The sequence below is a fragment of the Chinchilla lanigera genome, unplaced genomic scaffold (genome assembly GCF_000276665.1).
Source record: "Chinchilla lanigera isolate Chin_1 unplaced genomic scaffold, ChiLan1.0 scaffold00005, whole genome shotgun sequence".
Lineage (NCBI taxonomy): Eukaryota > Metazoa > Chordata > Mammalia > Rodentia > Chinchillidae > Chinchilla > Chinchilla lanigera.
Window position 1 is genome coordinate 2,526,392 of NW_004955406.1, and position 16,738 is coordinate 2,543,129.

General features: G+C 42.1%; 1 protein-coding gene across 1 annotated transcript in view; it reads right to left on the reverse strand.

Moving 5' to 3' along the window:
- The window catches only part of Kctd3 (potassium channel tetramerization domain containing 3), a gene marked incomplete at its 5' end in the record, with an annotated part of 38,505 nt that extends 25,773 nt beyond the window's left edge, over nt 1–12,732 (reverse strand). The window contains 8 exon segments of the mRNA XM_005375446.2: nt 3,333–3,523; nt 5,976–6,066; nt 6,471–6,611; nt 7,475–7,555; nt 7,823–7,881; nt 10,345–10,418; nt 12,402–12,447; nt 12,679–12,732. Coding sequence (XP_005375503.2) covers nt 3,333–3,523; nt 5,976–6,066; nt 6,471–6,611; nt 7,475–7,555; nt 7,823–7,881; nt 10,345–10,418; nt 12,402–12,447; nt 12,679–12,732 — 737 coding nt within the window.
- Nucleotides 12,733–16,738: the final 4,006 nt, after the last annotated feature.

Genomic DNA, 16,738 nt, shown 5'->3' on the forward strand with positions numbered 1-16,738 from the left:
TTCAGGCCTTTTACGCGAAGTTTATTCTAAACCTCTTGCTTTCTAGCATTTCAGTCTGTTTACTTAAAATGCACTCTATTAGGTTTTGGTAGAGAATGGAGGGCACTAGGGCTTATAGTTTAGCAGAGAAAAAATTGCAAATAACCAATCACAATCTAATACGAAGAGAAGGGAAGGACACACAGAGGACCGCAGTATCTAGAGGAGTAGGTTTGGAGAATCCACCTTAGAAAAGAAGCCGTCTGAGTCTAAAAGTTTAGCGGGGGCTCAGAGGGGGCGGGTGGAGATGGGCAAGCCCCAGGCCTCTGAGTGACTCAGAGGGACGCCCACAGGGACAGCAAGAGCCAGGAAAGCCTGAGACGCCCCGGCTCAGCCTGGGACAGCGACTGTGCCCTGGCAGGGGTCAGTACTCTTCCTCTGCACTAGGAGCCAGCAGAGTCTCCGGGAACCCCGACACCACTGCTCCGGTTCTTATTCATCTCACCTACAAAACAAGGTCCGAGCTAAACATCTCGAGAATTGTTTTCATATTAAAGATACTATAATCAAATTCCAGTACTTACATAGAATACTGTATTACTTGAAAAACACTTTATAGAAAGTGTGTCTTTATCTCATAATGCTGGAAAGTAAGTCTCACCTATAAAACTCTGTTTTATACAGATCTTTGGGTTAAGTATCACTTATTTATTTCAAAAAAGTGCCAGTGTGTCAGTATGAACAATTTCTCAGCATTTAGCTGAAGAAAAAAAGGATACATATGGTCTTAAGAACTCATGGTGGGGGACGAGGGGGGCAATAATTACATGCAACTGCAGTGTACCTTAAAAGCACAAGCTAGAAAAGTTTCTGATTTCTTTTGAATTTTACATCAGTGCTAAGTATTCTCTTCTGTTCAGGTCTATGCTGTATCTCCTGACAGTACACAACATCTTAATACTTTTTTGACTGATAATCTTGGAAAAAAAACAGGCATGTAGCAGGAAGAAAAGAACATACTGCACAGAAAGAAAGAAAAAAGAAAGAAAAAGAGAAAGAAAGGCCAGGTAAGTACTGCTAGCAATATCTTTGATAGGTACAATTTAACTGTATGTATAAATCAGGTTTACATAAACATACACACGAATGGACCACCTCAGCCCTACCTGGCAACTAAAAACTAAAAAAAAACAATGTAAACCACAACACACACAGAAGCAGCTAAGCCCTTTAACCAGAACTGGTTACGAAATAAATCTCCCACTTGGAAACAGGAAATGAGCATCTCACACTGTACACAATTTTAGGGACTGTCACATACAGCACTTTAAATTTCAGGTCAAACAATTTTTCAGGACCCATGAAGCCAACTACGTTCAGTCGCACGGCCCATGTGAAAATCAGAAATAAACAGAAGAAATCCAACGAACAGTGATTACTCTAGAGAAGGATGAGCTTCTGGGAAATCAAGGAGGACGTTCAGAGAGCTCTCACGCAATTTAAAATGTCACTCTGGCTCAAGGCTCAACACTCCTGCCCACCGCAGAGGGGAGACAGCAGTGGATGAATCACGGCAAGCTCCTGGCTCAGGGGCCTTCCTGCTAAATACTGCGCACAGCAGCCCTCCAGCAGCGCTTTCCACCGCCTCTGGGACCGCTCCATCATGGATCCACCAGCACTAACCATTTCCTTTGGACGGTGTTGTCAATTTCCCAAGAACATCTGTAACAACAAACGTGTCCTTTGGAGGACATGAACAAATTTCTACTGCACAGTCTCGGAACACAACTACCACCACATCAGCCTTTGAAAATGAAGCAGAAATAGAATTTCCTTCAGTTATTACAAAAACCAACCTAAAAAGGGAAAAAATAACCTCAACTGGTTTCTTTTCTGCATAATTACCCATGTATTTTATTTCAAAAGTTGTAATACTAAACTTTGTTTTCTAAAGTTGTCAGGAAGCAATCTGCTGCCAGCTGTGACTGAGTAAACAGCACTCTTTTCATCATACTTGAAAACAACACAGAAAACCAGACAGCACCCCCGGGGCCACTACCGCAGGCACTGGGCAACAGGCAGCGGGCACTCAAGGGGCGGGAAACCCTGGAGAAGCGCCACCGTGCCCGGCTCCCAGCAAGGGCACGTTCATCCGGGCAGAGGTGAGAGCCCAGTCAACAGTAATGGGTGCTTGCACTGAGGAAGCAGAGAACCTGAGGCCGGGATGTGGGGGTCAGGTGCCACACAGAAAGAACTGCGCTAGAATGCGGATGGGACGAAAGTCGCACAGGGGTTTTCTAAGGCCCTGGAGGAGGCAAAGCCGTACCTGGTCAGGGTGGGAACCCCCCGAGAATTAAGAAAAAAGAAGAGGCTGTTACAGGGCTGAGAGCTGTTGACTCCAGAGGCCCCAGGTAGGCAGAGGAGGTAATTCCAACTCACTGCAAGGGGTGAGCCCCTGCTGAGCACCTCAGGCATTCCGTTCTGACTCCTGGGAAGCAGATATGCCTCAAAATGAAAGGTGAGGCTGACGTGCTCCCTAACAAAACACAGAACAAGCTCAGGAAGATCAAGAGGACCCTCCCACAGTGTAACCGACTGTCAGAAGAAAACTCCCACTGGTAAAGGAACAAGGACTATGGCATTCTGACCTACCTACAGGCATATCCAACAAGTAATGAGAACTTCCTAAAAATGTGAAGAAAATGTGATCCCAACTAAAAATATGACATGACTCTGATACTGGAATTAGCAAACAAAAATTTCAATCACATACCCACTATGACTGAATAAAAAATGGTGATGATGAGACAAATCTCACCAGAAAAATGTAACTATTAAGGTGGAACCAAAAGGTAGTTTTATAGCTAAAAATAAAACTTTACTAAATGGGATTAACAGTAGACTGCAGCAGAAAAAGGATGAAAAGTATTAAAGGCACATGGATAAAACCTGTCTACACTGAAGAAGAAAACGGGGGAAATGCGGAGAAGCAACTGAGAAGACAGCCTAGGTCAGCGCGGGAAGCTCCCCTTCAGCCCCGCTGGGATGAGGAGGGTGGGCGGGCACGGCCGCAGCCACGCGGGAGGCCAGGAAGCACCGCGCTCACTCTGCAGCCAGGCCTCAGCTGGGGCGAAGCTGGGGTTCAGATGCTCCTCTCAGCCACCAGCGTCCCCTTTCCAGATCACTCCCCTCGCACTGACTGTTCTTTTTATTACTGACCCCGGAAGGGAAGAGCGGCAGTTCAAGCTAACTCTTAGTCCAGGTTAGTTTGCATATGAACCTATGTGAACCAATGAACAATGTATAGAACACTACACACACTGGAGAAACGCAGCACAAACAAGTCCTCCTACCGATCTCACTTCCGCTGCCCCCGTCCTGAACACTCCACAGGATGATGCTGCTCTCCGACGCGACGGCCACCATCTTGTCTTTGTCTCCGTGAGGACCCCCAACCACTTTGGCATTCAAAGCCACGCGCTCGATAGTCCAGTCCAGGTACGGGCTTGTAAACACTTGTTGCCATCCTGAAGATTCTTTGATTCTGTTAAGAAAGGGACATGAAGTAGACTCAGCAACTCGGCTGCACTTGAGCAAACACAATACAAATCAGTGCACCAAAGAAACCTAACTGCAACAGCCAGCCCTTCATGTTCACCAAATGTAAAATTTTCTTGATATATTATCAAAACCAGAGCATTATCACAAATATATTTACAAACTCAGGACACACAATCCCTTAGAAAGAAACAAGAGTTCTGTATTTCTCCAAAGCATAATTTAAGAAAGTCCTCCACATCACTTTAAAAATTAAAAAAGATGATTATATCTTTTATGTTTCTTTACAAATCACTGACATCATGGGTAGTCGACAAAAATCAGGACATGAGAATTATTTTTTCCAATTTGTAACCAGTATTTTTGGTTATTACTGCTAAATAAAATGACACACATACAAATGCACTGATTTTTGTACTTTAATGACAGCTTATTCAGGCAAACTAAGAAAGTACCACACGCATTCCAATACCTCCCAACAATTACACGAAGAAAAACAGCTCTGAAAAAACCTTTCTCTGCAGACGGGTTTTTAATGGTCTAATTGATGCTTTCAAATACAGTGAAAGGATGATTTATGTTACAAAATGATCAGAACATAGTTGGTTACCCACTTTGGAGAAAATAAATTCTTAAGCCCCACACCATACACAAACGAAAGAATTCCTCACAGATCAACGATCCACGTAAAGTATCAGCTGCAAGAGAGTCTTGCAGAACTGCTCTGCTGACACAGGTAACACCATCACAAACTCAGCGAGCACAGGCGATATGAACACCGGGCCTACTGATGCAGACAACCAGTGAATCTGTATGAAGCGGATTCAAGCAGGTATCTGCTGTACTACTCTTGTTTTAAAGTTTTTTACTTCCCAATATAAAAATTTCAGGAAAAACAATTTTAAGATTACTCTCTGAAAATACTTCCACGGTACCATTTCTTTAAAATCGTTTTACTGCCATCGTACTGGATGAGTTAGCCCCATGTGAGGAAACCCGGCACCTGCACCTGTAATCTCGCCCCGACCCCACTCCCGTTACCGGGCACTGGCACCTGGGCTCTCCTCGCCTGCACCTGCAGTCCTGCCCCCCACCTCTGGGCTCTAGCGCCTACGCTGCCATCACCGACAGCCAGGAAAACCTAGAGATCACGGCGCTCCACGGCACAGAGAACAGAAAATGCAAATCATTCTCCTTACAATCGTCACTCGACACTTACGTGCAACGCTTCATGTCTCTGGCAAGTAGCAATCAACCAAAAAATCATTTCTACACTATTCAAAACTCTAAAACACTGACAAAGCACTCTCAAAGTGAAGTCTGTTGCTACCGTGAATGTGAGCCTGAGATAACTGGCAGAAAACGGCCTCACCAGTGACAGCCTTTCATAAAGCAGAACTTTTTAAACACTACTAATTCTTTAAAATGTATCTGTAACTGTAAAACACATTTGTAGTTATCTTACCGACTGTAGCTTTTTTACCATCAGTAGTGATCAAGTTTATATATTCTTTAATTTTTCAGCAATTTAAATAAAATTGGATCACATTTCAAGCTAGTACACTGCAGCCGCTTTTTGTGCTTCTGCACCATTCTCTACGGTCTGCATTTCTCACCGTACAGGGATTTGAACGAAGGATCCTTCCCTTTCCCCACTTTAAAAAATACTCACTGATCTACAATGTCCTCATTTTCTTTTAGTCTTTAAGAATACAATTAGTAAAACCAAATGTGCAAGTCTCACATGCTAGAGACGCTTTACCACACCACTTCCACCCACAACTGTCCTGCTTTGCAATTTCACTCCCAACAGTGTGGTAGTAACGACCAACACAGTCTTCTTCTTCCATGCTTCACAGGACAAACGGTCACTCACGATAAAACGGTGCTTACATAAATAGTCCTGTCTAACAGCATTTAGCCTAATAGTTAAATGACTCAGAGATTCGAGAAGAGGAAGGAGAAATTACATTAAGACGTCTGCACTGGGCATGCTGGTGTAAGCCCAGCTGCTCAGGGGCAAAGGGAGGAAGACTGTAGTTTCGAAGCCAGCCTGACCAACTCATGGAGACCTTGTCTCAAAATAAAATTCTTAAAAAGGGCTGAAGACGTAGCTCAGTGGCAGAGCACTTGGCCAGCATCAGCAAGGCCCTGGGTTCAGTCCCCGCCATCTACAACAAGTGTCCGCTATGTTACAGTCCATGCTGTTTGGAAAACATTTCAACTACGTTAAGACTGTTGACAAAATTTACCAAATTAGGTAACAAAGTACAAGCAAACTAAGTCTTATCCACATGACACAGACGTGGGTGAAATGTGCAGGAGAAAAATTGAATGACTGAAAGATGGGGCTCTTCACAAAAAATACAAAATCACAATTAATGAATATCCTCTAAAATTAAAAAAAAAAAAAAACTACTGTTATTACTACACAGTACCTGTAGCACACAGCAAAGTGAGCATACGCAGCCACAATCCAGTTGTGATGGCCAGCTACTATCAGCACCTTTCGTGGATCCACAGGAAATCCTGTTGATTTCAGAAAAAGAAATATTTTCCACTCTAGAATGGTTGGCAAACTACAGCCCATGAGCCAATCGCCTGTGGCCTGCGTCGATCCGTAAGTTTGGCTCAAACAGGAAAACACTCATTGGTGGACATACTGTCCCCGAAGTTCTCCCACTGACTGTATTACCCACGATGCATACAATTTAAATCAGTCAACCCTTGTCCGAACAATTCAGAGCAAACAGAAGGTCACATGGTATTTTACATAAAAAATACGTTAAATGAGACTTTTCAAGATATAAATGTTAAATTTCGATTAAAAAAAGACTAGGCACAAATCACATATTTAAAAATAATTACTCAATACCACCAAGCAGTACAATCCTCTGCGGTTTTCTTTTTCTACTTGTGTCCTCTTTGCTTACCCAGCCTGACGGGCTCTTCTCCAGCGGTGGAAAGAACAGGCTGTGCACCATTTCCCCGGGCTTCACCTTCTACGGAGTTTACTCCATTCCGGGGGTCAGCGGAAGGTCTAGTCGCGTTGTTAATTTTACGACTAGGGATACCTACAAAGGGGAAAACGCAGCAAGTTCACTTCCAAGTTAACCTTCCGAAAATGAGAAAGATCACATTTTAACTAAGAAACAAAAGAAAGCAAACTGCATGAAATCTCAAGTAGATCTTTGTATACAGCAATTTACTGCAAATAGTGAATTACGATAAAAAACTACGAAATCGAAATAAAAAATAAAAAGACACTTCTGGTATTGGCCATATTATTTATAATAAACGAATTTATCACATAATGCTGCAACTTACCTAGCCCCAGGTTACTGAATCAAAGATTACGAGCTGCATCTGTTCTTCCTGCGGTGCAGTTAGCACGTGTCCAGCACGAGTACTGCCCTAACTGCTTTAGAACCGGTTTCCTCGTCCTCTCACGCACCCGCACGCAGCACAGGGGCCCTTTTCAAAGCTGAAATCTTGCTCAGCTGCCCACTCGGGTAGAACTGCTCTCGCTCACGCAGGATAAGGTGACACTACGTATGTGTGCGCAGGCCGTGGGTGACAGAGGAAGAACCCTGACAGCAGTGTTATCGGGGTAGCAAGTTAGAGGCCACGGAACCAGACACTCTCCGCAAAGCCGCAGGGCCAGGGGCAGCCCTGCTCTACACAGCTGGTGTGGCAAGGCCAGAAGCTGCACACGCTCCCTTGGCTCTCCAGGCCTCTCTGGCCCTCGACACAGTTTGTCAGCCCCCTGCTCTCTAACACGTGGTATGATGTAATGTTTTTATAAAAATGAAGATCTTATTGTCTCCAGATTTACAGACAGGAAATGCTAGAATCAAGGAAGAGTTTTTCCTATTTATTCTTGCTAATGATACAAAATAATTTGTACAAAGACTAAGTAAAATGCAAGTCCGAGTACCTGGCGGGGGCAAATAGCCGTGGAAAAGCACACTGCCACAGGACGAACGCTCCAGTTCCTCGCATAGCAGAAGCCTCCTCACTGAGAACATTTCAAAGCAAACTTGTCAGCACGGACAGAAAAACAGTGCTCCATTTTTACTTTCTCAGGTTTAAGAGGATACGGAAAGACGATGTTTAAGTCAAATAAGACTTGACATCGTTCTGCTACAAAAATCCACAAAAACTAAGCAACGCACCACTCCATGAGTACTTTGGGCCTGATATAATACACGCTTCATCTGGGCAAGTTCAGCACCCAAAGGGCCCAATCACAACACAGAACAGGGAGAGAAGAACACACACATACCCAACGGCGTGATTCCGTAGAACTCCGCCTCGTGCCTGAGGACATTAATGCTGACGCCCCTGCAAGGGAACAAAGGAGCGGGGTAAACCTTCTGACACTGGGAACGGGTCGCCATTTGAAGCCAACAGGAAAGGACTCGGTTCTTATGTGAACTGTCAGAAGGCTTCAAAGACTTTTCTCCAATATTTCTTATATTCTTAATCATTTTAAAAGTTTAAATAAAAACTGAATGTGAACAATAATACGTTAATGCCTACCTAAGAACCATTGCTAAATAGATGAACTGAGCGAGTGAATGAAAGATTAAGGCAAAGGGCGAGTACAAGTGCCCTGTGCAGAAGTATAGGACAGACAACAGGACAGACACCATTCTCCTAGGAGCTACGGTCAGCTTTTTACCGTAATTACTTAGATACATGTTTAAACTCCCCCATCATTCTATAAGCTCCCTATAAATCTATTTGTTATCTAATTTTACATATCTTGTACTGTGCCTAGCACAATGCTTATAAGACAGTCACGTAACAAATTGTTTTTTGAATGAATCAAAGAAAATTTAAAAATAGGTAAAAAGAGTTGCTTTAGCGAGGCTACATTATAACAGTAATGATTCATTCTGAATTTCAGTTATCATTTGCTCTTAATTAACAAACGTTCCTCGGCTTTCATAAACATAGGCAACTGTGATATTAAATTGTTTTATACTGTTTTTAAGACTTTCTGACTCCACAAGGGCCTGCACAGCAGTGCTGGCTAATTTCAAGGGGCTCCTGGACGCAAAGTCACAGTTCCCGAGGAGCTGCGGTCTCCTGGGGAGGACAGGCTAACAAACGCGGTTATTATGACACAGTGTGATATGATACGCAATTAACAGAACACAGGTATATGGGCTTTTCTTCTCAGATCCCTTCCCATCTTCTTATATAAAGTACCACAAAATTTAAACTTGCTAGGCTTCCTTAACTGAAAACAGGGAGTCATTTGTTAGAAAAGCAGTCAGTAACTGCACATATTTAAATTAATTCTGCTTTCCGGTTAATGTAACTGTGGATTAGTCACAAGGACACTAACCAGACATAAACGTGGACTTCTTTGTCAAAAGGTATGGGTAAAAATAATCTTTCTCAAGAAGTAATTAACAATCTACTTCCCACCTCCAACCAATCCCAGAAGCCCCAACAAACTCTCTTATTCTTCAAGTATCTCTTTTGTATATATTACACATGCTGTTTTAACCATGAAAATACCACAGGGAACGCACGAGACATCTGAATCTCTGTCCTCAAGAGGCTCCCTCTACTGAATATAAGCCAAAAACAAAAAATTATAGAGAAGCAGATAAAATAAGTAAATTTCTAAAAGTTGAAACTAAAAACATAATGAAAGATCTTTAATGAAAGGTTATCAGGAATATATGAAATAAAAAAATACAAATTATAGCTCCTTCATAGGAACAGAAACTGTAAGTGAAGATGGCAAAGTGAAAGAAATCGTTTAAAGTCATCCACTTACACACACACACCACACACACAAATGCACCCTTCACAAGGCAGCGAGCTCTTGGCACGCACCGAGCACAGGGCGGGACGGCGGGAACAGAGCGTGCCCTCTCGCGATTTGAAAGTCTCCTGGAAGCTAGAACATTAGAAAAGGAGCAACTCCGGTAAGTGACGCGGGTGGACACGGCGGGGCGCTGTGACAGCGGCACCCGGCAACAGCAGAGCGCAGCAGAGCAGTCAGATGAGCCGGAACCTGAAGGGCTGCAGGCGCTGTGGGAGAAGCTCGCTGGCGAGGTTATGGACAAAGAGGATCGCACTCCGCGTCCTAAGCCGTTAGTCCAACAGCGCATGAAAGCAGGGTGTTACACAGAGAAGCAACCGGGTGAGGTGTACAGTTTCAGAAGATAAGTTGGTTGCAATGAGAAAACGGTGGGAAGGAAGGAGGGAATCTGCCAGAAAGCTGCTGGAATGCTGCGAAGGACGACACAGTGGTGGGCTGTATCATGAGACTTTAAGTCTGAGGAAATTTAATCAAAAAATAGCAAATACTGCATGTTCTCACTCATTTCTGGCTACTAACAAAGCTGATCCCACAGAAAGGGAACAGAACAGAGGTGAGGAGAGGTGAACAGGCAAGTCGGGAGAGGCAGAGGGAGAAGGCAGCCGGGCCAACAGGTACTAAAGCAGCAGCGACAACAGCCGCAGTATGTCTGGCACAGTAAGACGCTCTGGCCCGCAACTGATGTCCACGCGCTGCAAAATCACGGGCGCGGAAGGGTTTGCAGGTCCCCGGTGTACACACAGGACAGCATCTGAGGACACGGGACACGCTCATCACCCTAAATTAAGCACTGCGCGTCACATGCGTGTAGCGAACTACAACACTGCACCCCACACGTAAGTACAGACACTCCTACTGAATTTTAAAGAAACAGTCTGAGGGAAAAAACTTTTCTTCATAAAATACACCCTGAACACACAGCTATGAGCAAGAATTTGCACTAAAGAGGGCACACTTCTTACCTTAAATCTAGTTCTTTTGTCCGAAGAAAATTTAAAATGGGTGCAAATGCTGCTGGATCTCTGTCAATAAATATCTGTAAATAAAAAACTGTATTATTTTCAAACTGAAGTTCTTCCTTTAATATCCGTAACACTAACAAGGAACAGAAACTAGAGTATTTCCTTTATTCCATTCTTAATTTTAATGTTTCTAGAGCTGGAGTACAGTTATAACTGTGCATTTACGTGCCAGCACCTCTTCTCCCCCGGAAAGTAGTATTGATTTGATATTTTAGTGAGCAGGGAAGCTTATCTAATAAGTCAGCTCTCTCATTTCTATTGATATATTTGGGAAAAGTGATACTTGAACATTTTTATCTGAAATATTCTAGAATTCAATACTTTGAAAACATTATGAATAAATAATACTTATACTGGCAAATCATTATTACTGCTGACCTTGTCACTTACATAATTTGGAAGTCATTAAAACAGCAAAGTATTTTATTTATTTATTTTTTATTTACTTATTTTTTGACAGGATGAGAGACTGAACATGGGCTTTCACGTTGAGCTACATCCCTAGCTGTTTTTTATTTTGAAACAGTCTTGCTAAGTCACTAAGTTGCCCAGGCTGGGCTTGAACTTGCGAACCCCCTGTCTCAGCCTCCCAGAGTACCAGAATGAAAGCAATGGGCCCCACTCTTCGCACAACAATGTACTTTTATAACACACTCATGGAATACTGCATGTGACTATCAACACTGGACAAGAAGACTGTTCTCATAATATTTTTACACGTACAATCTTATTATCTCAATTTCCTCAAAATCCAGGACAGGGTGATGATAAAAATTTTCAAAAATTTTCAAAAAATAATAAATTCAGCATCACACAATACATATGGAGAAAATAAGACGCTCTGAAATGTGAAATACAAAACTGGTAATACTGCATACGAATGTGTGCTAACTGCTATACCCAATCAATTAAAAAGGCCTACTCATAAAATGCAACACCTTTGAAATGGGAAATATAACACCTTTTAAGGCGTAAATACAGGAGAATGGTTAGCAACACCCACCCCGCCCCCGCCCAGTACTAGAAACCAAAGCCCAGCCCCCACGAACACCAGGCAGGCCCTCTAACACTGACCCACATCCTGGCCCAAGAAACTCTTTAGACTATGGTCAGCTAAGCATATGTATATATACAGTCAATGAAATTCTTGGTTCTTCTAAAAAGGGCCAATCAGAAATTAAAGACTCAGATCTGTGAAGAAATTATTGATGATTTCTGAAATAATCGTATATGGACCAGTCTACTTTGCTACTCTATTTCATCTGTAGATCTCAACGTAACAAATAACATTTATCAATCTTTTACCTTCAAATAAGGCTTCCTTTTGAGCTGCTGCTCTAATTAACAGTAGTCATTGATGTACTGGTGTGCACATTATAACTGTTTAAAAACCCATAAACTATTTTCTATTGAAACTTTAGAAGTCTTTACTTTTCCTCATTGTACTACTGCAGTACAAGTTCGTAAGGTTATTCTTATAAAAAAAGAATTTTAAAAATATAGGATTCGGGGCTGGGGATTTAGCTCAGCGGCAAAGCTCCTGCCTGGCAAGCGCAAGGTCATGAGTTCGGTTCCTGGTACCGGAGAAAAACCAAAAAACAATAGGATTCTACCAATCTGTAACCTTATTCTAATATCAAAATATTTTAATATTTACATGAATCTATTTATTGTTTGTTCGCATGTATCCACTTACTGTTAAAATTTCAATGCTTGACTAAAGAGCTATCCTGTAATACCAAAGTAAGCCCATATCCTACAACCTCTAGTAATGAAAATGTAAGGTGCTGTACGTATTACTTCCTATTCAGGGTTCTCTGTTTAGAAATACTGTACTTCGTACATGGAAAGAAATGAAAACTACCCCACTCTCACTCAGTGGCTATAAAATGTTAGCGTATCACCTTCTTAAGGGTATCTAGGCCCTGAAGACTGCGCTTCGTGAAACCCTGCGTGCTCTGATTCGGAAAGGCACGCCAACATGACTTTTTACTTACAGCACCAGTTTCGTCCCGAAGTGTTGAGATTCTGCCACTCAGCAAACTAGATGCAATTATGAACAAGCTGGAGTTAGTTTTTAAACTATGAACATGAATAAGTGACTTACTTCTTTACCAAATGTCAAAGGCCATACAAGTGAACCTTCTATTTACTACACAAAATTTTTAAGAATTAACATTTTTTATCCAAAAAATAAAAATCTTAACTGACAAGAAAAATTATTATTTTGACAAATAATTAAAGATAGAGTAACATAATATAATAAACAATTACCTGGAAAAAAAAGAATCTGGAATCCACATAAGAGTTTGTCTTGAGGTACTAAATCTGCAATTGAGAATTATCTGATGTTTTAATGAGAATATGGTTTTAAATTTCAGTATTAACTTTCTTTAATGTGCTGCCTAATGATTTGCAAGCTGTTGCATAATTACACTGTCTCAATTATATTTATTATATTTAAATATTACTACTTTCAATTCAGAGGTAAGATTATTCAAGAGCTCTCAGCAAAATCAAACAATTCTCTACTATAAAATGCTTCCTAAAACACAGCTTCCCAGCACACCAATCTGCTGAAAAATCAACCACCGGCCCCTCCTGCCAAATTTCAACTCAGGGTAGCTACACAAAATTACCTTCGGTTCCCATTTCACCTCTCGAAATGCCATTCTCCCCCTCTTGTAGAATGGTGGCCCCTACTTTCCCCAAATGATTCACATTCACTATCGTTGTGGTATCTTTATCCCAGCGGGATCACCCTCATCGTGTGCGGTAAGCCAAGTCCTAGGTGTCTTTCTTATTATCACTCAGGTTCCTCCTCCGTAACAGCTTTTCCAAATGTGCTATCCCACAGCACCATACATTATAACTCTATCTCTATGTTTATATAAATCCTGGGCTCCTGCAGCTGCTTCATCCACTCACTCAAAAGTCACTCAGCAGAGACAGCAATGTTCCCAGATTAACTCTCCTTTGATCAGGTCTGCTTATCAGCACAGGTTCTAAGAGGATCTCTACCAACGTGTAGTGTAACAGATGGGGACAATAAAACCGACTGTAAACACACAAGACCAAGAAAGGACACTGTGCAGGCTCGTTCCGTGCAGGCCTTGTCCGGGCACCTCCCCCGAAGGTGGCACCCTAAGCCACGAGGGCACCTCACGTGAGGCGGCACTGCGCACCCTCCGGCACTGCAGGACTCTCCAAACCTATGTGCATCTTTCACACTTAAGGTGGCTGCAGAGTGGGACTGGATGCCGTGCGGTATCCCCAGGGTGCTGAGGAAGCGGTAGATACCGTACCTCTCCAGCATCTGCCCCCAGCTAAGCCAGCAGCCTGGAATTACCCAGCAAGCGGGAATGGCTCACTGTCTGCTCCTCCCAGTCTAGCATCAAATTCCAAAATTCACTCTATTTCCCTTTCCCACGGTCCAGGTGATGAGCAAACAGTAGTGACCACGGGCCAGGCTCAGAACAGTCAGAACAGGCCGAGAGCAACAGGGTACTCCCTGGCAAGTTCACCCGCACGCCTAGGGTAAAGAGACTTGGAACAGTTTCTATCTCGTATGAGTGGACTATTCCTTAAAGACCTATACATCCACCTGTCACACTTATTCTCAGGAACGCACTATATACATATATATATATATATATATATATATATATATGAAAGTGAAGGAAAACTTGTTCCCTATGCTTAACCCTATCACACACTCAATAAATTATTATCTGCTGAAATTGAGGTGTGTTAACCAGAACCACACTCTACACTCAGGTAAGTACCTTCACCAAATCTGAGACAGTGATTCTGGGCCTTTCACCGTTACAACGCAGCATTTCCAAAGTACAGCGCTGACAACAGACATCACTAAGCTGCCCACTTTACAAAGCACCTAGCACTATCAATTCCCAGGGTCAAAAAGTATGCACTACAGCTTTATTCTGTATCTAAAAGCAATTTTCTACTATTACCCAACAGGCTTTCTAATCACGAAAGATTATCTCAGCCTCCATCCACAAATTTATGATCCAGAAGGAAAAGATTTCTCACTGACTTACTAAAGAAAAGGCACAAATATTCCTTAAAGACATCTATAGGTAAAGTTCTTTAAGAGGTCCTTCAGAGAACATGGATAAATTAAAATACGTGGCTTTAAGCAGTTTCTATACCCAATAATCTGATTAAGGAGCCAAATGATTTATACAAGAAAACATGGCACATTTTTCTAAATACATTTTTTAGCCAACTCTCAAGAAAAACTGAAAAGTAGATTACCATTAGTTGCGTAAAACTGACTTGGCGGGTAAATCAAAGTGAATCGGTCACTGGTAAACTGACAGACTCAAGGATCCATAACAAGAAAGACTCACTCCATTTTGGAAGCCATCAAATTAGTTACAACAAAGATAGCTTATAATTTTTGACTTTTTTATATTCACTGCCTATTCAGCAAACTATTTCCCAAGTAATTCAAATTTCCTGTCAGGAAAATTATACAAATTTGCTTAAAGTTATATTAATCAATTTAATACATTAATCAATATTTTGGGCTAAATTTAGTTCTGTGCAATTTCTGGGCAAAGGGATTTTACTCTCACCAATGCTTTCTGGTTTTCAGCCAAAGAAGGGAAAACAAGAGGAAAAAAATACTCCACTACTTTACCCCCCAAAATGAGTCCCTGATCCCAAATATAACGTCATTAAAACTAAGATTTACAGTTACATAAACAAGAGTCATTCTTTGCAATATCCATAACGTCCTTTCAGTTTTTTATCTCAGGTAAGTAAGTGTGCTAATGAGAGGGTCGTGTGCAATCTGACCTCAGCACACAGATGACCAAAGAAATCAGCACATCCAGCTGCACTCCCTGCTACCTGCCTCCTACTGAATCAGCTTGAGAGCAACCGAATTAAAATTGTTATTCTGCAATATTACCACTGATAATGCAATAAACATATGCGTTTCATGTTTACTACTTCAAGTTCCTCTATCAAGCCTGCAGGATTGATGCCGTCATTGACGTTTTACACTTCAGGAGACTAAACATCAAAAAACGACTTGCCCGGACTGCTGCGCCCCTTACAGGTAAGCTCAGCCCCTACCACCTGTCTGCCTCCACACATCTCTGGCCGCCAGTGCCGTTGGTGGCCACAGGGCCTCCGGCCACACAAAGAAACTAATCACAAACTGAGTCAATGGGTTTCTTCCACTTACTTTCCTTTTGTACAAAGTATTTACAAATTCTCAAAGAAACCACATCTTCTAGACCTTCTGAATTAGTAGTAAAAGAATCTTCAAAACTGATTATTTCTGCAGTTCCTTGGACTGTGTCGTCTCTCGCTCTGTTCTCTGGGGAGAACAAAGATCTCACCGGCAGCACATGCTTCTCTGCTCCTAGCCGCTCTCCCTCTGCATGTCCCTCTGACTCCAGAGCTGCCTCCACGCAGCCGGGTCTCCCCCTGGCAAGTCAACCGCAACAGCACTTCCTCGCTCACGGTAACCGGACTGATCCTGTTAATCTGTTCTACACGAGATACAGCCGACTTCTACATCTTTTCCAAAGAAGCTCTAAAACGCTGCCAGACTACGACCCAAAGCAAATCTAGGGAATCTTCTCAGATCATCTGCAGTCAGATGCTGTTTTCTAGAGGTCATGTATTGGGATTCTAGCAATTCTCAAGTTTAACTTTTTCCTTTATTTTTCATCCCTAACAACTTGTATCTAAGTTGTTCAAACCGGTAATACATTTATAATCTCAGTTTACATTTTCACTATTATTACTTGGAACAACTTAGACCCTGTTAAGATCAAGCTCTGTAATAAATGGCAAACAAAATGTTACAGTGCCTTCCAATATTTGAAAATTTAAACTGAATTCTGCAGTCGTTCCAAGAGTTCACTCATAAAGCCAGCCACTTTCTAAACAGTCATGTGTGGTGTTTAATACAACACTGTATGTCATTTTTGAAAGCTTGAGAAGAAATACTGTCCACAATCAATAGCAATTAGAAACCAGCGTAGGGATTGTGAAGTTACAACGCTACTTTACTCTGAACACACACTGAAGGCCCAGTCTTGTGGTGTATAAAATGTCTGCATCCAGAGTTACCTTCCATATTTTCACGTGATTTTAGGGAAAAACTCATTTCATACAGTGAAAATATAAATCTCCTACCTACGTAATGGCAACACTGCTGCAATTACTCAAACCTTGATTAAAGTTCTGCTTTGAAGAATGCAAAGGGAACAAGCCCTGAGAATGTATGACTATTGTGCCGAACTCCCCAGCATGGGAGAAAGCTACTACATTTTTAGGATTGAAGCACTTC